We start from the raw sequence: 20883 nt of genomic DNA on the forward strand, positions 1-20883 counted from the left end.
ATACCCCCTAAAGTCAGTCATGGCCGCCATCAACATACTAGTCGTCGAGTCTCACCGCCTCAACATTACTACTTCTCAAGAACAAGCCATCCCTCTATCTCTTCTCGACAGCACAACCGCCAACTTCTCCAACGCTAGTGCCGTGTGGCTTTTTGAAAAGCCCACTCGCGATGACTTGAACTTATCCTACCATCTACGAGAATCGTTGGCTCGGACTCTTCGGTTCTATCCGCAATGGGGGGGCTATCTGAAGGCTGTCAAATCAACAGATGGAACCGTTCCACTAGAAGCAAAATCTTTTCCGCCTCATGCTCGACGGTTTGGACGTCTGTATGCGCATTATGGGACTGATAATGATCCTGGCGTGGAGTTCGTTCATGCAAAATGCGATGCTACGCTTGATTCTTTATATCCCGCAGATAGGACTTCAAAGCAACCTTTCTGGAAGTGCGACTCCAGTGTCTTTCAAAAGCTCATGGCCCCTGTCACGATTTCTCAGCCACTGAAAGATTTATTGGAGGACAAGAATGGACAATTGTTGCCTCTACTCGCCATTCAAATTACCCAATTGTCTTGCGGCGGCTTTGCCCTTGCTCTCAATGGGGCGCATCCTCTCGCAGACGCCACGACTCTTCTCGCTTTTATCAAACACTGGGCGAACGAAAGTCGCCAAGGTTTACGGAATACCCTTCCTGCTTCAAAGCCTGTGTTCAATCCTGCTCTTATCGACAACCAAGCAGCCGGAGACATCAATGCCGACGAACCGGACCTGGATATCATACAACGAGCAAGAAGTTTACCAATGCATAGATTTGACTGGTGGCATCCAGACTCGACGCCTCCTTGGCCGTTCAAAATACCTTCGCCTTTTGACAAACAGGACCTTGAGCCCGTCGGCAAACCAATGCCATGGGCCGAGTGGAATGTCGCCGAGCCTGTTTCAAACTACGTTGTTCATTTGAGTCAGAAACAGGTAACATGTCTCTGGAAAAGGACGAACGAGAACTCTTCACAGAAGCTAAGCCAACACGATGCAATACTATCTCACGTTTGGTCATGCATCGCTCGTGCTCGTGGCCTCAAAAATGACACAGATCCAATCCACTGCGATCTAGTCTATGGCGTTCGCTCATCCTTTCACCTCAAAGAAGACTTCCTCGGATCTCCAGTCGTAATGATGAACATCGGACTCCCTGCCTGCCAAGTTGCCAACCCATCCAGCATAACTCAGGTAGCAACCCAAGTCCGCAACACACTCCAGACGATCTCTGACCCTTCCAACATGGCCGCCCATCTGCACAGCCTGGCTTTTGAAAATTCTCCTCAGCGGATATGGCAAGCATTCTTGGGTAGACGGCATATCTTGGTGACGACTTGGGCACGAGCGGGGATATATGATGTTGACTTTGGGTTTGGATCCCTGTGTCGTTATGCTGAGGGCGTAGTTCCGGAAATGGATGGGAATGTGTTAATAAAAGAAGCATCGGGTCCTCTGGGGAAGTACTGGACGGATAATGGTGTTGATGTTTCTATTCACATCAGGACAGAAGATATAGAGCGGCTTATCAGGGATCCGCTCCTGTTTCCCGTCGATTCATGAACTCGAAAAATTTTCGTACTCAAGCAGCTTGAAGCTTGAGACTCGAAACTACGATAGTGGAAGACTATTGTATAGTCTTCGCAATCGAGGTTCTCATCCTCAACGAAGCACCAGCGTCCGAAGCTAGTAATGATATAAGGATCGTATTCTGGATAACCAAATCCCGCAGACGTCCCAGTTCGACCCCTGTTTGTCTTGATCCAAGTTAGATATGATTATCAGTTTCTGTTGGTCGGACCAGAACAGAGCCTTGGGCACTCAGCCCCACCAACGCCTGTTACAGGGCTGCAGGCAGGCAACCGCGCGCTTTAAGAATTGCCTGACTCGATGAAACTCACCCCAATCTTTCATCTCCAGCGTCCATCTGTGCATCGCTACGAACATACAGAGCTCTTTTGCTTTTCTCAGAGTCCAAAATGTCGTCTCCAGAATATGTCGGCCTCGATCGCCTTGAGGAGTATCATTACGATTCTTTGTCTTTAGCCCTCCACAATGTTCTTAACACTGATATCGCGCTTATGACATACGCCCAGATTATCGACGGTCTTCCAACCGCCGATGTTGTCTGGGACCGATATTCGGCCACGTATGAACCTTCTCATCCTATAATCAATCACAAAACGCTCTGTGAAGGAGCATCAGAGAAGGCCAAGGGTTTCCGTGCACAGTTCTCTATGGCTGGTGTGGTGGTTAATCTGGAGGTATACTCCCCAGCAACTTTCAATCACTGGCTATATTCCCTAACATCTTAAAGAAATTAAATTCGTATCAGAAGACAGAACCTTCGTCACGTGCCTTTCACCTACGACTGATTGAGATGACTGCGTGTGCTGTACATCAAATTGGTGTTCAACTGTCACAGCTAGAAAAAGTCCACGACCCTGCTACAACTGCCGGTCATGATATTGAGTCTACCATCAAGTGGGGGCGACCTCCCGATGATTTGTGTCGCTTTCCACCGAAGCCAACAATGTTCATCGCGACTCAGTTCACTGCTCATGACCGGTACCCAAATGGTGTCGATGATATGGTTGGATATTGGGCAGAAAATCGTATCCTAGGCGGGGTAGCACTATTTGACCATTCACAAGCATGGACAGGTGAGGATGAGCCCAACGTGTACTTTCAGTGTACCCGCGCTAGAGTCACGTTCCGTGTCTGTCAGCTTCTCGATACTCAACAGTCGGCCTTGATATCCTTCCTTCTTGCAGACCCCGAGGACGCCGATACCAACTGCCCGCTGCCTATCCTACCAACGTCTGAAAACAGAGTTCGAATAGACCCAGGAGATGCTATTCCAGTTAAGCAAGTTTACAGAGACATTTGGGAAAGGAAGCTTCCCCCAAGACGGTGGAGGGCGCCGCGACTGGAACGCCCTAAGTCATCTTTGGACTATCCAGAGTTAGATACCGATGCAGAGGTTGAGCGTCTCAACAGAATGTAAAGCATTAATAATGCACAAACTACCAAGATAGCTTGGGAAGATAGCACATTTTTTCCAAAATCATGGCGAGACTAACTCCTTTTTGTCATATAGTAACCGGTAAACCATCGTAAAAGGCTTTTGGGGAGAAGCTTACATTGTGAAAAGAAGTATTGTATTATCATCACTTCAGCCTTCTATATGTATCAATCGCCTACATATACGGTAGTAGACCGCCATAGAAATCCAATATGTTTTTAAAGGCAATGAAGCTTTGGGTTAAAGTCAACTGCCAGGAAGAGAGGTACTGATTCACTTATCAGATTTCTCGTCTGGTGGTTGGTTGCTATACGTCACCACTTCAGCTTATGTCTTAGCTCTCCTCATTTCAGTGCCCAAAATGTCTTAACTCGTCGGAGCTTGTCAGACTTAATCTCCTCTACGATGAATCTGTGACATTCGCTCTGAAGCTTCATAGTTCTTCTTCCTGTGGCCCTCAAGGTCGGACCAGAGGGCGATTCTGCTCTTTCATAAAACATGCCTGGCGAGAATCAACTTCAAAAACCTGTATGTGTCGATGCAAGCCTCTGCCGACTCTGCCGCTTCCCTATCAACAGGGAAGAAGAAAACATAATTGCCTGCAAGTTTAAGGTATCAAGTGATTTCTTTTGGGCTTGGCTAACCAACCGTAGTGACTCCAGATGATCAAGTATCATCCCCATTCAATATCTCCTACGAGAAATGCCCTGCGCCTCTTCACGTCGACAAGTCTCTCAACATTTCTTTCCGGCACTGCGTCTATCCATATTGCATCCATAACAAGGGACTTGCAATCGCTTTCCACGCTGGATGCGTTGAGATAGCTGCTCCTTTTTTTATTCCTCTCCATGAGTACCGCCCTGTTACCGAGCACTCTTACCGTCATGCCTCGATGAACCATGAAAGACGGAGAGGCCGTATTCGGGAGTTGATAGAGGGTGCCCTGAGTAAAACATATGGCAAGCTGTCGCCAGAGCTTTGGCATATCGTGTCCGAAGACGACGAGTTGATCAGACTTTATACCATAGCGGAACTTTCTTTGCAGCATCGCAAGACTGAGTGGTCTGTTGATCTGTCGCTCCCAGTGTTGGCCACAGTCGTCAGAATGGACGGTGTGGAGTACGTTGCTTCCCTCACGAATTACTCCGGCATTGCCAGCCGTCAGACGAAATTAGTAATCCCGTCAGAGTTCAGTAACTTCTACATTGCAAACGATCACCTCGGCATCAGGCGAGTCACTTCAAACCCGAAAGACTCCAGCTTAGATACAGTACATCCGGCCTATTGGAAAACAGTATCTGCAAACAGCCAGACGATTACTTTCCGTGGTGATGTAAGTTTATGGGACCGTTTGGTATACCAGAATCTAAATCCGCATGCGCAGAGCCTTAAGCTTCGAGAACTGTTGACTCCATCGATATATTCTCGAGTTCTGTGGCCTCATCCAGTAACGCCGTCTGAACTCGACTCAATGACATTTTACTATGCTGGTTGGGGCGAAGGAGATTTTGAAGCCAGGTTAAGAACACTTGTTTTCAATGAGCCTGGTACAACTGGATATTCCGCGTGTTGGGCTAACGATGAGATGGTCTCAATTCATGTTCAGCGCAACATGGAAAATCAAGAATCCGACCGTACACTAATGGATGAGCACTCTGAATTTGAATACCGAAGTCTCCTCAAGTGGACCTACTATCCTGTCCAAGAAGATGAGTTTATTCAAGAGGTCTGGCTACGAGGGTCCGAGAAATACGATACGACTCGGCCCCTCCCATCTCAAGGTCAGGGCGGTTTGCAATATCATCTGTCGACACCGTGGGGGTTGAAGAAATACAAGAGACCCAGTGACATAGCTCTTGCGGTAAGGTTTCCCATGACTCTAAAAATCCATAAGCCACTCGACTGACGATACCTCAGCTTGTTACAAGCAAAGGTCGAAACATTGTTGCTGGAAGTTTCCCAGACCATCATGGACAATACTCATCATATTCGAAACATCGTCACTGGGACTTGGTAGCGAAAACATCCGCGAACGCTCCACTGCGAGTCTTCTTCTCTCCCTCAGACCATGGAATTCCTCTGATAGCTGCAACCAAATTAGCAGACAATCATACCGCAGCTCCTCTGCCGAGTCAAACATCGCTTGGTACCATGCCACGTTTCAACCCGCTCCATACTCTACACTACTCATCCGCGTCTTTAGAAGACATCACAGAAGTCCTAGTCTGCAAGAGCAAGAATGAGAAGGACAAGGGCGTAATTCGACACTTTAACTTGGAAAACAGCCGTATGATTGAAACTCCTTACAAGAAGATCGCTGGACTATTGTTTCGGTACGCCGACGGTAGTCAGGCAAGTGTTGGGTGCTTTCGGTTTGACTGGGCCGAGACGCCGCTTGCAAGAAATGGCTCAAGGGGACTATTTGTTGGGACGAGGCCAGGGAAGATTGTGCAGATACCTCCACATGTAGCTGCCGTTGATATCACGCCTCAAGAAGCCGAAGGAGAGTTCACTTGGATGGAGATGCCATGGACTGGAGTACTTGAGTGGTGGTTCAACCCTGATAGCTTGGACACTAGCATCACGCATATCCTTTGATTTGCGGATGAAATCCACGGCTTGGAAAGAACTTGAACAGCAAAAAGACGGTTCTTAACCATTGTCGTCTCTCGAGTAGGAGACTTGCCTTATACGGGAATGCTCCGAATCCTGATTGTCAGCTGACATAAGACGTGAAGCGCAATCTATCCTCGCTTCTCTGCTGACGCTACCCCACAGGTTACCATTTACTTCCTATAAATTCCCTCTTCATAACTATTCATCTATCTCATCTTACCAGAAATAAAGAAGCCACTGAAATATCCGCCATGTCTGAACTCAAAGTCCACAGTTTCTACCGCATCTGGTTCACCTGGATCGATCCACTGACCGTTCTTCCAACCGTCTACGCTCTCATCTTCACCCCCGAATTCATCCTCGATGGCCTTATTCCACTCAGTATGTCTGCGTACAATCCAGACCAGGCCTTCTTATTTCACCAACTCGCAGCACTATTCGCGTTTGTCGCCATCATGCTAGCTGTGCTTCTAAGGGTTAGCTCTGATATCAAAGTATGGAGAGTCGTCATTGGCGGCGTGCTTCTCATCGACATTGCCATCTTGATCAGTGTCTTTGTCAGCATGAAACAGCAGGGTCGGTCGGGGCTGTCTATGTTCAGATGGCAAGATTGGGGGAACTATCTGTTCACTGGTTGGGTTGCTGTTGTGAGGGCTTTGTTCTTGGCTGGGGTTGGAGTTGGCGGTGTGAACAAGGGAAAGGTGGCTTGAATGCTGACAATGAGATTAGTCTCTTAGTTAATTGCTAGTTTGAGTCACGGCATCGGATGTCCTGGACGTCAGATTGTTGTTTGTATGATCAAGGGTACCTCGTGTTCTGCGGCAGTACATATAACAGAGTCTCTGATTCAATTCCAAGGGCGGTGCCAGTGTCAATACAGCAATGAAGCTGAAGAACATTCACATAAAAATATTCAAGTTACATTGTTCAATCATCATATATATTGGATCTCTTCGTCCCGTCCCCCTCAAACACCTCTTTCCCCCTTACCAACTCTCACATCGAGATTTCTATCAACTGTCCTCACACAACTTATCACCATCAGTTCATACTTGCCACCAGAATTTATCATCTTGATATCGACTCGCCTCTTCTACTTCATCCGCAATCATGGTCTTTGGGATGTTCAACCGCAACCGCAGTCGCAGTCGCAGCCGTAGTCGTAGCCCCGACCGCGACCGAGACGAAGACTGCCGTGGATGTCGTAATCGCAGCGACAGCCTTGAGCGTAAAATCGTCCCTCGCGGCTTGGAGACCTACGAGCATAAAATCAACCCGACTCTGGTCTACGGCCTAGAACGTCTCCGTGATGGCCTCAACCTCATCTATGGTCGCAACGCCTTCACTGTCTTCGGTGACATCATGCAGCTTACCGTCCGGGTCCATCTTCCGATGCCTGAGAACTTGGTCGCTTGTCTTCAGGATGAGGGCTTTCTCCGTCGCGAGCCAGTCGAACGTCTGCCTCCGGCTGTGAAGGACCGGATCAAGGCGAACGGCTGGTATCAGATGCGGCCTTATGATCAGGAGGAGCCTTATCGAGAGTAAGTCGTTGGAGGTTCGTGTTGATGACGTCTAGAGACTCGCTTTTGGCTGGCAAGTATTTTCAGAAGGATTGTTTGAGATGTTTGATGGACAAAGGACATGGTAAGTGGCATTTTTTGGAGTTTATACATGCTGAACAGACAGATCTGGGGTCGCGGATACACTGGTAGACAGAGAGCGCAATTGAGCGCAATTGACAATCGTCGTACTGAACACTATTTGACCATTTGACGAAAGAATGTGATTTCCTAAACCTAAATCTGAGTTACAATAACCTTTCTGATTGAAATGCAATAAAACCAAGTAAACAACACCAGCATCCCTTGAGCTGGAGTCGCGAAGACGCACGGGCGGCGTATATAAATACCACATCTTGACGCCATTGCATCGTATGGTCCTATAGTTTAGTGGTAATGACGTCGGATTTTGATACCCTCAGAAGCCTTCCGAAGACCCCGGTTCGAACCCGGGTAGGACCTCGCTTTTTGCATATTATCCTAGTGTGGGACACATTGGCTGTTAGGTTTCTTTTACAGCCAGCCATTCTATCGAAGGTCCTATAGTCTAGTGGTTAGGACGTTGGATTTTGATAACCATTCAAATTTCTTCCGAAGTCCCCGGTTCGAACCCGGGTAGGACCTCACCTTTTGGCTGTGTCGCTCATTGTCTTTTTTGTTTTGTCACATTTATCTCTTTTTGCTGGATTGAATTCCCTTGTTCCGTACGGATAAAAGTAGGTGCTCATGCTCTACTCCAGCGCGTCATCGAGAGTTCAGCTTGGTGTGGTCATGGAATGTTCTCTGTTACACAAGTCCGATTGCGACCGTACAGCATTGATTGAGGCTTCAGCCATAATATCATTAAAAGTTACGTATTGCTATCTACAATTATATACGATCCAAACTGCGCATCAATTGGCTCACACCTCAAAAGGGCACAGGAACGTTGCGCTCAAGGTATCCAAGGAACTTGGGGAGACGACGCTTTGAGGGAGCATCAGTAGATCGCTGAAGATCCTCAATCGCGCTAGCCCACTTGACAAGCTCAGCTTCAGCCCACGCAGTCTGCATTATTCCGAGGCCGAAAGGCATTCCAGAGTCCTTGGAGTAACCGCCGGGGATGGTGATGACGGGGTAACCGGCCTGGGCCGCGATCTGAGGAGCCTGGGCGACCTGGGGAGGGACGAGAAGACCGGAGAGCTTCTTGCCCTTGTAGGTGAGTGCGTCGTTGATACCCTTGCGGCAAGAAGTCTGGCAGAACTCGAGGGCTTGCCAGTATGTCTCGTCTCGGACGCCCTTGGACTTGAGAGAGGCGAGGAAACCGTCTTGGCCGGAGGCGAAAGCGGGAATACCCTTGCCGTCCTTGTACGGGTAGCCACCCTCGACACCGTCGTACTGCTTGTTGAACCTGAATTGTTAGTAATACTCAGTCAATTGAGACGTGGTGTGCTTACTTAACGATGTCCTCAAGGTTGCGGACATTGGTGTTCTTGACCTCGCTGAGGTAGGTCTCGATGTTGCGGTAGAAGTCGGCCTTGATGTAGGTGTACTCAGACTCATTGGGGAATCCTCGAGTAGTACCGTAATCCCAGTTCCATCCATCAGGGCTGACAATGGTCTCGTAGTTAGTGATCTCAGTGCCATTAATGATAGTGGCGCCAGCAGACTTGATCAGCTCAACGAGCTCGAGAAGCTGAGACTGCATGTCCTCGTCGGCAAGGGCCCAGAAGCTCTTCCAGGGAAGACCAAAGGTAGCACCCTTGAGAGCCTTCTTATCGGTGAGGAACTTCGCATAACCGCCCTTGGGGGTCTTCTGGGCCTCAGTGTAATTGTCGCGCTTGTCAACGCCGTGAATGGCATCAAGCACAAGAGTAGCATCCTTGACGTTTTTGGCAAAGCAACCGACAGAGTCCTGGTGCTCACTCTCAGGAATGACACCGGCGCGAGAAGTAAGACCAACAGTGGGCTTAATACCAACGAGGGCATTGCGGTTGGCGGGGTTAATAACTGCAACACCATCAGCGCAAACCACAGCATACAGCTTCAGTAACATAAAACTCACCACTACCATCGGTCTCAGTACCAAGCGAAAACGCAATCACATTAGCACCAACGCCAACACCACTACCGGAAGAGCTACCACCAGGGTTAACAGTCAAGTTGTAAGCGCTGCGAACCTGACCACCGCGCCCAGAGTAACCCTCAGAGTAATCGTTGCTGCGCATATCAGCCCACTCGCTGAGAGCAGCCTTGCCGAAGAGGACGGCGCCGGCGTCGCGGAGCTTCTTGACGACGTGCGCATCGCGGGGGACGACGTTGCCGAGGAGCGCCCAGCTGCCGGCGGTTGTCTCCATGCTGTCCTTGGTGGCGATGTTGTCCTTGACAGTAAAGGGGATGCCGTGCAAAGGACCACGGCATTTGCCCTTTGCGCGCTCGGCGTCGCGCTCTGCCGCAATGGCAAAGGCATCGGGGTTGACCTGGAGGACAGAGCTGCGCAATGTCAGCTATGTTCGGGATATCAATTGCATCAATTGACCATGCAATTGGCCATTTCAGTAAACTTACTTGAGGTACTCCTTGGTCTGATACGTGCGCATAAGGTAGCAAGTCACAAGCTGAACAGAAGTAAGCTTGCCAGCCTTCATAGCATCCTGCATCTCCGTGAAAGTAGCCTCCTCAAGCTTGAAGCCATTGCAATCAGGCATGGGGAACAAATCAGACGATCCGGCATTCTTCTCCAAGGGAATCATGTTGGGCTGGATCGCGAACAGAGGCTCATTCTTGGACTGCTTAGGTGTAGCGCTCACGCCCTGGGCGATGAGGCCCGTAGCCAACGACAACCCGAGAAGCTTCATGGTGAACAGGATTCGATGAGCAACAGAAAGGCTGTGGTGTTCAGAGCAAAGAGAGGGAGGGAATAGAAGCTGTTTTGTTTATTCCCTAGACAGGCATGGTAAGCTATGCACATTAATTAATCAATTACTCCTACAAGGGTGTCCGCCTCAGCGGCGAACTTGGGAATCGGCGAAGACGGGAAGACTGTGGGAACACATTCGGCCGCTAGACAACATCAACTAAACTAAGCAGAGAATGTCATGCCATGGCCTTGCATTCAATTCAATTTGCCCATGTCATGTCACTGGTTCCCTCGCATCTTTTGGAAAGATTGCCCACGGAACGGATCAGTCAAGCCGGGATGGGCGGGCGGGGGGCAAGCCAAGCCGGGGAGGGGGACCCTGACAGAAGCTTTTAGCGGACTGCGCCGCTAAAGAATTTAGTGGACTGTGGTTTACGGTAGGTCTAAACTCGATCGAGGCATTGCCAGGCTTGAAAAGTCGCGCAGATTGATAATGGCTCTTCATATTCGGGTCGTTGATGCCGTGTCTGATGGAGAAGATGGAATGAATATGGAAGGTGAAATTGTTTCTGTTACGAAAGAAGAGATGGATCCTTCTAGAAGTGGGATTTGACGTGCATGAAGTATTTGTGCATTGAGCTTGGAAGGATTGGATGGTGACAGTTCGCATTGAAGATCGTGTTCCAGCGTGTCGGGAGACAGGCCCAGAGAACTTCTGACGTGAGATCAGGGTGCGCCGAAATGAACTGGTCTAAAGCTCTACTAAGAGATACTAAAATTACTCAAGTTTTTTATCATATAGAACAGAAGCAGGAAGGGTTCGGGAACCGAACATCAAAAGAAGCAGAGAAGAGGCACAGAAATGATACAGCTCAGGTCCATTCAGTATCACAGTATCATAGAAAGTTAGGTATTCGTGAAGAAGAAGAAGAAACAGAAGAAAGTCGCTCGATCATTGCCGTCCTGAATGTCATCGCTTGCAATCCATCCCAATACTTTTACTTATACATAACACACATCAAAGAGACCATATCATTCCATTATTTCCACGACCGTCCAGCATCGCTCCCACTTTTAGAGTCCTGCGTATCCTCCTTTATCCTGAAATCCACCTGCACCAAAATGCCATCCGCACTGTTCTCACTCGTATTATCCGCTGACACATTCTTCGTGCTGCGATACGTCTTGATCCCCTCGGCAGACGTGTCGCGACTGGTGAGGACGTCGTGTTCGGGGCGGAAGTGGAGTGATCGCAGTGCTGTGCCGCCCTTGGAGCTGTGTTGCTGTGCGTATCGTGACTTTCCTGAGCTCTCGCCCTGGGTGATGTCTCGTCGGAGGATGAACTTGTCGAACAGGGGCTTGACGCCTGGAACTGAGAGGGCGATGAGGGTGGCGCCTATCTCACTGACTTCAATGGCCAGCATTGGGTTATCTGCGAGGTGTTAGACAAAGTATTAGGTGTTGATATGTGATTGACTTACAAGCCCAAGACATGTCGGCGTTCCACTGCCCTTCAATGACAAACACCAGCCGTGTAATAGAGATGCCAATGACACTAACACCAGGCAAAAGGATGCATCCCAATTGAATCTTTCGCTTTCTTGGCATCTCCAATACCCGAAGCATCACAATTGGGATACCAAACAGCAACAAGTCACAGACCAGCGACACCGAAGAATTGACGCTATAAACCAATCCCCATTGCAAGCAGGTATACTTGTCAAAATCAGGCTGCCACTCATACGGCCAAAGCCCCGTAACAGGCGTACAATGAAAGATGATAAGGAAAACCTGCGGTAAGAAGCCAGCGATCAAGATACCAAACACGATCTTGATGGAGAGTCGAAGACGGTCGTGTACGGCGCAGAGTCGATGGTAGAAGGCCAAACCGGACATTCGGCAGAACAACAGGGCAACGGTGTAGACGATATGGGCGCCAAAATCGAGAACTTCAGTATATTCAATCGTCGGCATGTCGAGAACATATTCGATGTAGGCGAAATGTCGTCCAGAACCCAGCTGGATGAGCTTGATGCACAGGCCAACGAATACTATCAAGCAAACCTAACCGATCTGTTAGTTTTCTTGACGATGCTACAGCAGTGGGGAGGGATCGACATCCGCGATGGGGTCGGAGAATTAAGAAGGAAAAAAAGAAGAACTTACCCATGATACCAAAGTTAGAGAATCATCGAGGCCAAATCGTTGGATGAGGAACGCTCGCGATGCAAGACGGCCAAGCACAATAATACTCGTTATACAAGTCACCAAGATAATACCCACAATGGCGGGTGCATCTTTGGACTGGTTGAGGTAAGCCGCCGTTACTCCCTTGGGGACACGTCCATCGGCGATAGCCTGGGCGACTTTGGGGTCCGTCATAGCGAACGAGGTGGGAGCGTAGGGTTTAGACTCTTGTGCTCTCCATGAAAAGAGACGGCTTCTTGCACCATCAAATTTTTGCTTCCTTAGAGCAAGAAACTAGAGGAGAAGCCGTAAACTCTGGATCGCGGGTGCCTTAAACTCCTTATACAAAGCCAAGCCCAAGCTACTGACCTACATATTAATTTACTACCTACTAAATGGAACCTAACGTTCCTGCTTTTCTGCCCCCCTTCGAACTAAATGGATTTCGGACTGTAATGCAACTCCACAGGGAGGGTGAAGGCGACCGAGTGGGAGGAAGAAGTGCAGCTCGGAAACGGAACAGCTGACCCGTGCGGAAGCTACGGGCGTTCACAGTTAGCAGATTTATTATTATTATCGTGGCTGTCACTGATACAGAGTTTTTCTGTCCCTTCTGGAATCGTAAATTATCCCACCCACTTCTCACTCTGGACTTGTTTCGGCACTTTGTAGCTGCAGACTGCAGTGAGAAGTGGTGTGTTGGGAGGTCTAGAAGGAGTTTAGTCCTGTGGTGGCCTGCGCGAGGGGCCTGGCAGCTAGGAGAGTTAATGACACACATGGCTTGCGAAGAGTTTTAAGATGCAGATTTAGTTTTCTGGCGTGGGAACCTAATCAAGTAAATATCTCGTATCTTGCTTGGTTCGAATTGGAAAGTGATCTACATTGTTGATCTCAGCTGAACCAACAACAGAGATGAGAGCTGTGCTTTGCTGAGAATCTGAGATGGGCGATGCGATGCGATGCGATGCGATGGTGTCAGTCTCGCGTTTTCATTTGTGAAACTTTAAACTCCGTATCGTACCTTAGTTCCTGAGCCGTGACTACGGAACCATTACCCAGAGCCCCTGCCCTGTCGTCAAACCTCGCCTACACAATGTAACGCTGCGGAAGCTGTGCCTCTGGATATTCGGCGGCAACACGGCCATCCATCTGGGACGTACGTCGATTTGCATATCGTCGAGTCTTGAACAATGCCATTGGTTCTTAGATAACTCTGTTGGTTCGTTGAAATGGTTCCTGGCAGTTGCCAAGACTTCTTCTCAGCCCTCCAAGACCGTCGACATTCTTTACTTGCTTCTCGAGTCTAGATGCCTGCAATCTTTCAGTTTCACGAGTCGAGTAACTTCACAAGCCAAAACAGCTTTTATGTAACCATCCATTCCTTTTTATTAAAATCTCTTTCTCCCTTACATAACACGACTCATCTTGCTCGCCTAAAACAAAACCAGAAAATTATCCTCCCGCTACCAAAATGTAAATCCGTCAGTAGTTAGTACTACTCCCTGAAGTGGCTTAACCCCCCCCCCCCCCCCCCCCCAAGGCTCCCGCTCTCTAGCCAAACGGTAACCCGAAGGCGCCCGCCCGCACATCCGCGATTTGAAGCTTGGCTCGGAGTTTTGACCTTTTGTAATCGTTCGATTTTGATCCAGATCTCGTACCAGCGAAGAGCGGAATAAAAGAGAAAAAAAAAAAAGCAATTATATCAAACCTTTTGCTATTCGGATATACAAGGCATGCCAATGCTGACGCCTCTGATTGAGTAGGATCATCATCCTGGAAGAAAAAGCTCTCGTTCTCCTGAATCACTAGCTTCATACTAAAATTCCAGCCGCATTCGATCTAAGAAAACAGCTGCTTTTCTCGTACAAGCTTCAAAACAGGGGTCCTGGTCTACACTTCGGCAAGCACGGCCGGATGAGCAGTCAGTGGGTGGTGCCCCCATTACGTAGCACCTTGTTGAGTTGGGCTTGTTCCTGTGAATTCTGGTCTAAGCTCGTTGCGATCTAATTAATATCAAAAAGTCGCATTTGCCTCTGAGAGATCCAAGCCTTGAAACTATTTGATGCCCAAGTGCCTTCGCCTTAGTTATCAATCATTGTGAAGCTAAAGAAACCAGTGGCTCTATCTAAACGTTAGTGTAATATGCCATTATACGGATACCTAGCTTAGCCTTGCAGGGCAATTCGTGTCCAAGACTCCAAGCCTCCAAGGCCTGAAGATGGTGTGCTCAGGGGTCCAAAGTCCACGCGTACAGCACTGTACATACTACATACTACATAGAACATTCTGCAATCTGGGCTGTCTTGCATCACCGTATCTCTATCACTTTCATTTCTTTTTCGCGGGCCAATTCCGCCATTTCTTGCATTGGTCTCGACGACCAGCAGTCCCCGATATGCACAAAGTGATTGTCCACTTTCCGTACCAATGAAAGCCACCAATGTCCTGGAATCAGAGCCACTTGGTCGCCGTGCTGCACGTGATGCCATTTTAGGATTTCCTCACACGCAGCAACATATACTGACGCAACGGTCATTTTGCTAGTATAATCTGGCTCGATCTCAAGAGGTATCACCCCCAGCAAAGCATAAACGTGATCTTTGGGGTCCTTGGTGCCGTACCTCCCGTATAAAAGAGGAAGAAGATTCAGCACGTCTTGAAGGGTAGACTCCTCGGCATCTTTTCCTCCATGAACACACGCTCGTGCCCAGTTGACCTCTCTTATCTTTGAGAAGGAATGCCACAAATCCCAGAAGCCGCGGCCGGCTTGTTTCGACTCTGATTCTGCCATTTCTTTCAGAAGCTGAGTGCAGGATTGAGCATCCAACAGGGACCCTAAATCAATGAATTCAAGCTGATGAATTACAACGACTCGCTTCGAGGGAACCAGCTCTTGGAAAATCCAAGCTCGCTCCCAGTATTTCAATCGAAACGTTCGGGACACGGCCTGCTCTGCGTCTTCAAACTCCTGTGAGTTGATTGGGTACTTTCCGTCCAAGAACGGATGCTGCAGGAACCATTCCAAATCTTGGGCATTCTTTTCTTCGATATTGGGATAGACGTTGTATGCTGAACGAACAAGGTCTCGCTCAAGAGCGGATTTGGCAGGGGTTTCACAGGTCTCAAAAGCAATACGGACGTCCGACTGTAGAGCCCCTATATCAAGACAGGAGAACACAATCTCTGCAGCAGGGTATATGAACCTCATTAGTTCGACTTGATGACTTTTCTCCAGTTTTTCATTTTGGTTGATAGGGAGTGCATCGGCCCAAACCCGACATGACTTGGATTGTCTTTCTGGGAATGCGTTGTTCCAGTGATATGGTACATATTCTAGTGCATTTGCAAGACTTGGTGTAATGAAATTTTCAATGCCGTTGACAGTAATTGCTTCGGATTTGCCTTTGTCACCCCAGAGGTAGGATATTGCGCTGAACTCAGGGTCTTGGTTGAGCGAAACAGTAGTGAGATTACAGACAATTCTTGGCTTCGTTGAGAGGATCTCGATGACCCTGATCTCTCGTCGTGACCGATTGAGAGGTGCATATAGCCTAGAATCATCACTAGGAGACATTTGTAAAAGTGGAATGAGAGATGAGATTTTTGGTAAAGGTAACAGCGACCATAGGCCGCATGATCGAGATTTTGAATCGGATGGGCTTGGCAAAATAGCCCAGATGTCAAGAGTGAGGCGAGTACTCCCTCATGTGGCTGTTTCGGTGTTACCATGTACTACCGTTGTTCGGGCTGTGCAGGTGAAGTGCAAAAGCCACTATACAGAGGTAATAAAACCTAAGGGATAGATGCATACTAAATAGAAATAACTGGGTAACTTGGAGATGGCCATGTTGAGCAGTGGCTATTCGGCTGGTAATCAAAACTTCAGATGGATTCATTTTAGACTTTCAGAGAGGCTGACGGTTATCACTTATTAGCCTGTATGTACGCTTATGACCGTTGCAAAGCTTATTTTATATAAGTACTTAGACTCCGTATATCTCTTCCTCTTTTCTTGAAAAAAAGGATAGAATTGGTATTTATTCGTAGCCTGTTACTCGGGTCGGCATCTATTCTGGATGCCGGTTACATCTCCACTTCAGCCTCAACTTGGACAGCCTCATGACTCCTGACCTGCAAACTCGATCTCACAGGCTATACTCGTCAAGGATTTTGGTGGACGTTCAGACTTCATTTTTGGAATAATTCTTACAAAGTTTACCACCTAGTCAGAGAACCTATACAGCTATGTCATCCGAAATCAGCTCAGAGCGAAAACCCCGCGTCGTCGCCCTCGGAAACCCAAAATACATTAGTGATGAGTACATTGAAGACTTCAAGAAGGATTTTGATTATGATGTTGGTCATAACAATTCCCAAAAGGCTCCTGCTAGCTCAAACATGCCCCGAAAGCTAATAAGTTGAACTCAGGTCCTTGATGCCAGTAACCTCCAAGAAGCTCTAGAAAAGCTGCCTCTCATGCTCAAGCAATACGGCCCAATCGACGCCTTCATTGTCAGAATGGGCAGAGCTCCTTATCGCCCCTTCCAAGATATTTTCAAACTTCTCACGCCTCACTGCAAGATTATCACCTCGGCAGCAGCCGGTTACGATGATTTCAATGTCGACTGGTTAACCCAAGAGGGAATTTGGCTCTGCAACAGCGTCGATGCCGTCGCTGAAGCTACCGCTGACATGGCTCTCTTTCTCATCTTGGCTGTTGTCAGAGACACATACCGCGGTGAGCGTTCAGTACGTGATGGCAACTGGAGAGGTCCTGTTGTTCCGAGTAGAGATCCTTCAGGCATGACGCTCGGAATCATAGGCATGGGTTCTATTGGAAAGTATCTTGCCAAGCGAGCTGTTGCTTTCAACATGCGTATCAAGTACTACAACCGTCGACAATTGAACGCAGGCGAAGAAGCAAAGTACAGCGCTACGTATTGCTCATCCTTGCACGACTTACTCTCCCAATCGGATGTCATCTCGGTCAACTGTCCTTTGAGTAAGGAAATAGAGAACCTTATCTCGACGAAAGAATTCGAGGCCATGAAAAACGGTGCTTTCATTGTCAACACAGCGCGGGGAGCTATCATCGACGAACAGGCTCTTATCGAGGCCCTGGAAAGTGGAAAAGTCACACGTGCTGGACTGGATGTCTTTTTGAACGAGCCTGATCTGAACGATTACTTCAGGACAAGTGATAAGGTCGTTGTTCAGCCTCATGCTGGTGGTCTGACGGATGTAGCGTTTCAAAGAGGGGAACGAGAGGCTTTTGAGAATATCAAGGCTTTTTTCAAGACCGGATCGCCTATAACGCCTGTCAATAATCTAAAGAAGTAGGCGTAACGAGATGAAATACGACACATAACTCCCAAGTTCTTTTACACCAGTGTATCATATAATAGTCATTATGGAGTACTGCCAAATTCTGTCGTGATTGGAAAGCCCCAGGAAGCTGGAAGTTCGTGATACCTGAGAATAAGTGTTATTTTACCCAAGTTCAGACAGAAGTAATAAATAATATGCTGCTACCCTCAGGGTATAAGAAAATATTAGACCTTAATATAAGGTATTTTAATAAACTCAGAAAAGGGTATTTTAATCTTATGCTAGGCTACCTAAGTCTCTGTGTCATTTAGGATCAAGATCCTGAGTATCCTTTCCTCCCCTAGTCCGCTCACTTGCCAAGTGATGAGTGACGTACAGTTTTACGGATCGTCCACTGATCCCAGTAAGGCTTTGGGTTGATTGGTGTATGAGAGGTTGAGAGTTGCATCCTCAGCTGAGCCTCTGAGGCTGGGGCCCAGTCAGCAATGCCGATCTTGATCTATTTCGATTCCAGGCAGGAGCATTAATTATGCTTAAATCCCAAGTTTTAAGGCCCCTCCCTCCTCTAGAATTTCCGATGCTCAATCGGACTTGGTATTGTATTGATTGAGTAAATATGGCTGACTACCAAGCGGAACGCACCGAATCCACGAGGTATTACCTACACTAAGCGCCCGCCTCTCACAGTCCTCCCATTCTAACTTCTCGTAGACGAGGTCAACACGAATCAATCGAGGGTCTAGATACAAATCCAGCAGAGACTCATTGTAGCTCTCGCCAAAGCTTACTCGACTCAGACCTCCCTCCCAAACCCTCAGCCGAACGAGGATGCCCTTCGCGGCGGCGCTTCACTCTATGGCAGAGCATCGGTCTCTTCAGCTTCCTCTCCCTCGCCCTTGGAACCGCTTTCACCCTTGCCTCAAGCGGCATCCTCATTTATCTCTGGCGTGGTGCTGATCTATCGCATGATCGCAAAGAACCTGAGTTCTGGACGACCATTGTCACAAACGGCTGGGCAGCCAGAGTCGCCACCATCTGCTCTGCGGTCATACGCACCTCGATCGCAGTCCAAGTCGGTATCGTTGCAGCCTCACTTTCTGCAATTGTCCTCGAGACTACAGGCGCTCGCTTCAATGACGTTCCAATCCTATCCTCAGAGAGAGCCTCAAAATCGGGCTTCATCAATATCTGTCCAGCAGTCCTTAGGCAAACGACAGGGAGTCCATTGAGCATCTTGAACTCGTTCATTATCATCTTGGGCCTGACTATCATGGCTGTCTCCACATTCATCTCTACTATCCTTCTCTCTGACTTTACTACATCAAAGGTCGCTTCCCCAAGCGTGACGCACGACCGGGCCGTCGCCTCCAAACACCCTGCCGATTGGCGCTTCAACTACAAAGGCCCTACGTACTGGGGATCTAAGCCATCTTCCCAATGGCGATTTGCAGAGGATCGAATTGGGAAACCTCGATTTGGCGACACCGGCGACGTTTATCGTGCCATGCTGCCGTTTTCGGAAGCGGCCTCGAGAACATCGCTCGAAGCGTACGACGGACCTGCTTTGGTTGCCAACGTTCGTACCATTTGTCGTCCCCCTCCGTTGCAGAATTCGAGTATTTCTGCTCACGGAATGATTAGTCCGCACTTCGGAGACGCGAAAGATAGTGTGTCAGCGGTCCTAAATACGACAGGGCCGTCTGAGTGTATGCTGTATTGTCGAGATAAGGGTAGATTGACAGGCTGGCCTGTGTCTCTGTGCGACTACTCCGGCTCTTTCATGCCACAGCCCGAACTTTCCATAGATTCCAAGACAGGAAGAAAACACAGCTTCCAGCAAATGCTCGTCGTCAATGCGACGACCAATATTGCTGCCGATGGGTTTAGGGATACCAATGGAGGACCCCCACCCGAGCGTCTACGGAACTTGGCTTATGAGATGAGCGATGTATGGACCAAAGCATACGATGCTAATGGGGATCATGTCATGAGTGCTACGTTCTGTTTCGTCAATACATATCCTGCGCAGATATATAACGTCAGCATGACCGGGCGCCATACCACCATAGAGCCGAGTCTCAATACCAGCAAGGTTGACGGTGCTCATCTTCAACTTGGGAACGGGGAAGACTTTGCAAAGCGCGGGATTCTCGACATCGATATCGGGCCGCGCCTGAACGTCAGTTCTCGTCTTGTAGACTTTGTCGAGGGCGTTCCAATGGAAGACGGACCAAGCCACGATCCATACTACAGAACTCTAGGGCTCGAACATCCATCAATGTCCAAAACGACTTGGGGTATGATGTCACCAGCACAGGAAGTTGAACAAGGATGGTCGGCGAATCAAGCACATATCTCGCTCTTTCAGAGTATTATACAGAAGACAGAAGATCCTGCCGTGGCGGTTCAAGGTCTGATTACTCGACTATATCAGATGGTCTATTACAACTGGCTCGAAGAATATGACCTCAAATACCCTGTGAGCGCTACACGTGCGGAGGATCGGCTTATACCGACCAGATGGACTGGACTTATCATTGTTCTCGTTCTTGTCGCAGTACATCTTGGGCTTGTCTTTACAACGATTATTCTCTTTGTGCTCAAGACAAAGGCTTCGGCGCTTGGGAACACTTGGCATACTCTTGCGCAGACAACGCAAATGACTGATAGCGCCAACGGGGCTGATATGATGTTGGATGACGAGGTAAAGAAGTGGGCGAAGGTAACTGGTAGGGACAGCGACGTCTGTGGTATCAAGAAGTCGGGTGAGGATGGCAAAGTTGAAGTTCAAATGTTGAGGACGAGGAGCTGAGGCTTACGTATGTAATTGACAGCGATTGACAGCAATTCTTCTATAGATCTCAATATTCGATGATGATTTAGAGTTTCTAGTTTCGTTCGAACTATTCGTCGTTTGTTTAATCGTCACGTAGTCCACTAGGCTGTTTTACATGTCGTCAACTTGAAGTTTACAACCAATTCGAGGTGCATGTACTACATCTCATGGCCAGAAGCCACTACGTCTGCACGATAACCTCAAAAGACGAAGCTAGACCTTCATTCAAGATGCACAACTCATGTCCAGAACCCAAAAAAAAACAAGACGAATCGAAGTGCCTTGAAAATTATACAATTGATCGAGTCGCTCGCGAGCAGAGCAGAATCTGAGAGCACCTTGCAATGCCGCTGCTACCCGAAGATCTAAGGTTTCATGGTCTAACGGTTATGACTGCGGATTCTGATTCCGCCAGCGAGGGTTCGACTCCCTCTGAGACCTTTCTTTTTGTACTCC

General features: G+C 48.4%; 10 protein-coding genes and 3 non-coding genes across 13 annotated transcripts; 10 read left to right on the top strand and 3 right to left on the bottom strand.

The window, feature by feature from the left end:
- Positions 1 to 19: 19 nt before the first annotated feature.
- Positions 20 to 1600, top strand: J7337_011451 (uncharacterized protein; the record flags this gene model as incomplete). The annotated part of the gene is made up of 1 exon (XM_044828998.1): positions 20 to 1600. The coding sequence occupies one exon, from the start codon at positions 20 to 22 to the stop codon at positions 1598 to 1600; it is 1581 nt and encodes a 526-aa protein (XP_044675673.1).
- A 416-nt stretch (positions 1601 to 2016) lies between these two features.
- Positions 2017 to 3044, top strand: J7337_011452 (uncharacterized protein; the record flags this gene model as incomplete). Its single annotated transcript, XM_044828999.1, has 2 exons — positions 2017 to 2301; positions 2373 to 3044. 2 exons carry the CDS (start codon positions 2017 to 2019, stop codon positions 3042 to 3044), a joined length of 957 nt encoding a protein of 318 aa, XP_044675674.1.
- A 910-nt stretch (positions 3045 to 3954) lies between these two features.
- Positions 3955 to 5660, top strand: J7337_011453 (uncharacterized protein; the record flags this gene model as incomplete). Its single annotated transcript, XM_044829000.1, has 3 exons — positions 3955 to 4395; positions 4447 to 4923; positions 4980 to 5660. The coding sequence occupies 3 exons, from the start codon at positions 3955 to 3957 to the stop codon at positions 5658 to 5660; spliced, it is 1599 nt and encodes a 532-aa protein (XP_044675675.1).
- Positions 5661 to 5929: 269 nt separating this feature from the next.
- Positions 5930 to 6388, top strand: J7337_011454 (uncharacterized protein; the record flags this gene model as incomplete). The annotated part of the gene is made up of 2 exons (XM_044829001.1): positions 5930 to 6059; positions 6081 to 6388. The coding sequence occupies 2 exons, from the start codon at positions 5930 to 5932 to the stop codon at positions 6386 to 6388; spliced, it is 438 nt and encodes a 145-aa protein (XP_044675676.1).
- Positions 6389 to 6788: 400 nt separating this feature from the next.
- On the top strand, positions 6789 to 7407 carry J7337_011455 (uncharacterized protein; the record flags this gene model as incomplete). The annotated part of the gene is made up of 2 exons (XM_044829002.1): positions 6789 to 7219; positions 7365 to 7407. The coding sequence occupies 2 exons, from the start codon at positions 6789 to 6791 to the stop codon at positions 7405 to 7407; spliced, it is 474 nt and encodes a 157-aa protein (XP_044675677.1).
- Positions 7408 to 7613: 206 nt separating this feature from the next.
- J7337_011456 lies at positions 7614 to 7699 on the top strand. Its single transcript has one exon. It is a non-coding gene; the product is annotated as a tRNA-Gln (tRNA).
- Positions 7700 to 7773: 74 nt separating this feature from the next.
- Positions 7774 to 7861, top strand: J7337_011457. The gene has a single exon. It is a non-coding gene; the product is annotated as a tRNA-Gln (tRNA).
- Positions 7862 to 8146: 285 nt separating this feature from the next.
- On the bottom strand, positions 8147 to 10074 carry J7337_011458 (uncharacterized protein; the record flags this gene model as incomplete). The annotated part of the gene is made up of 4 exons (XM_044829003.1): positions 8147 to 8627; positions 8674 to 9226; positions 9282 to 9709; positions 9785 to 10074. The coding sequence occupies 4 exons, from the start codon at positions 10072 to 10074 to the stop codon at positions 8147 to 8149; spliced, it is 1752 nt and encodes a 583-aa protein (XP_044675678.1).
- A 1042-nt stretch (positions 10075 to 11116) lies between these two features.
- On the bottom strand, positions 11117 to 12458 carry J7337_011459 (uncharacterized protein; the record flags this gene model as incomplete). The annotated part of the gene is made up of 3 exons (XM_044829004.1): positions 11117 to 11508; positions 11558 to 12140; positions 12243 to 12458. 3 exons carry the CDS (start codon positions 12456 to 12458, stop codon positions 11117 to 11119), a joined length of 1191 nt encoding a protein of 396 aa, XP_044675679.1.
- Positions 12459 to 14571: 2113 nt separating this feature from the next.
- Positions 14572 to 15837, bottom strand: J7337_011460 (uncharacterized protein; the record flags this gene model as incomplete). The annotated part of the gene is made up of 1 exon (XM_044829005.1): positions 14572 to 15837. One exon carries the CDS (start codon positions 15835 to 15837, stop codon positions 14572 to 14574), a length of 1266 nt encoding a protein of 421 aa, XP_044675680.1.
- A 671-nt stretch (positions 15838 to 16508) lies between these two features.
- J7337_011461 (uncharacterized protein) lies at positions 16509 to 17603 on the top strand (the record flags this gene model as incomplete). Its single annotated transcript, XM_044829006.1, has 2 exons — positions 16509 to 16619; positions 16692 to 17603. The coding sequence occupies 2 exons, from the start codon at positions 16509 to 16511 to the stop codon at positions 17601 to 17603; spliced, it is 1023 nt and encodes a 340-aa protein (XP_044675681.1).
- A 604-nt stretch (positions 17604 to 18207) lies between these two features.
- On the top strand, positions 18208 to 20403 carry J7337_011462 (uncharacterized protein; the record flags this gene model as incomplete). The annotated part of the gene is made up of 2 exons (XM_044829007.1): positions 18208 to 18245; positions 18303 to 20403. The coding sequence occupies 2 exons, from the start codon at positions 18208 to 18210 to the stop codon at positions 20401 to 20403; spliced, it is 2139 nt and encodes a 712-aa protein (XP_044675682.1).
- A 393-nt stretch (positions 20404 to 20796) lies between these two features.
- On the top strand, positions 20797 to 20868 carry J7337_011463. The gene has a single exon. It is a non-coding gene; the product is annotated as a tRNA-Gln (tRNA).
- The last annotated feature ends 15 nt before the right edge of the window (positions 20869 to 20883 follow it).

The sequence above is a fragment of the Fusarium musae genome, chromosome 9, assembly GCF_019915245.1.
Source record: "Fusarium musae strain F31 chromosome 9, whole genome shotgun sequence".
Lineage (NCBI taxonomy): Eukaryota > Fungi > Ascomycota > Sordariomycetes > Hypocreales > Nectriaceae > Fusarium > Fusarium musae.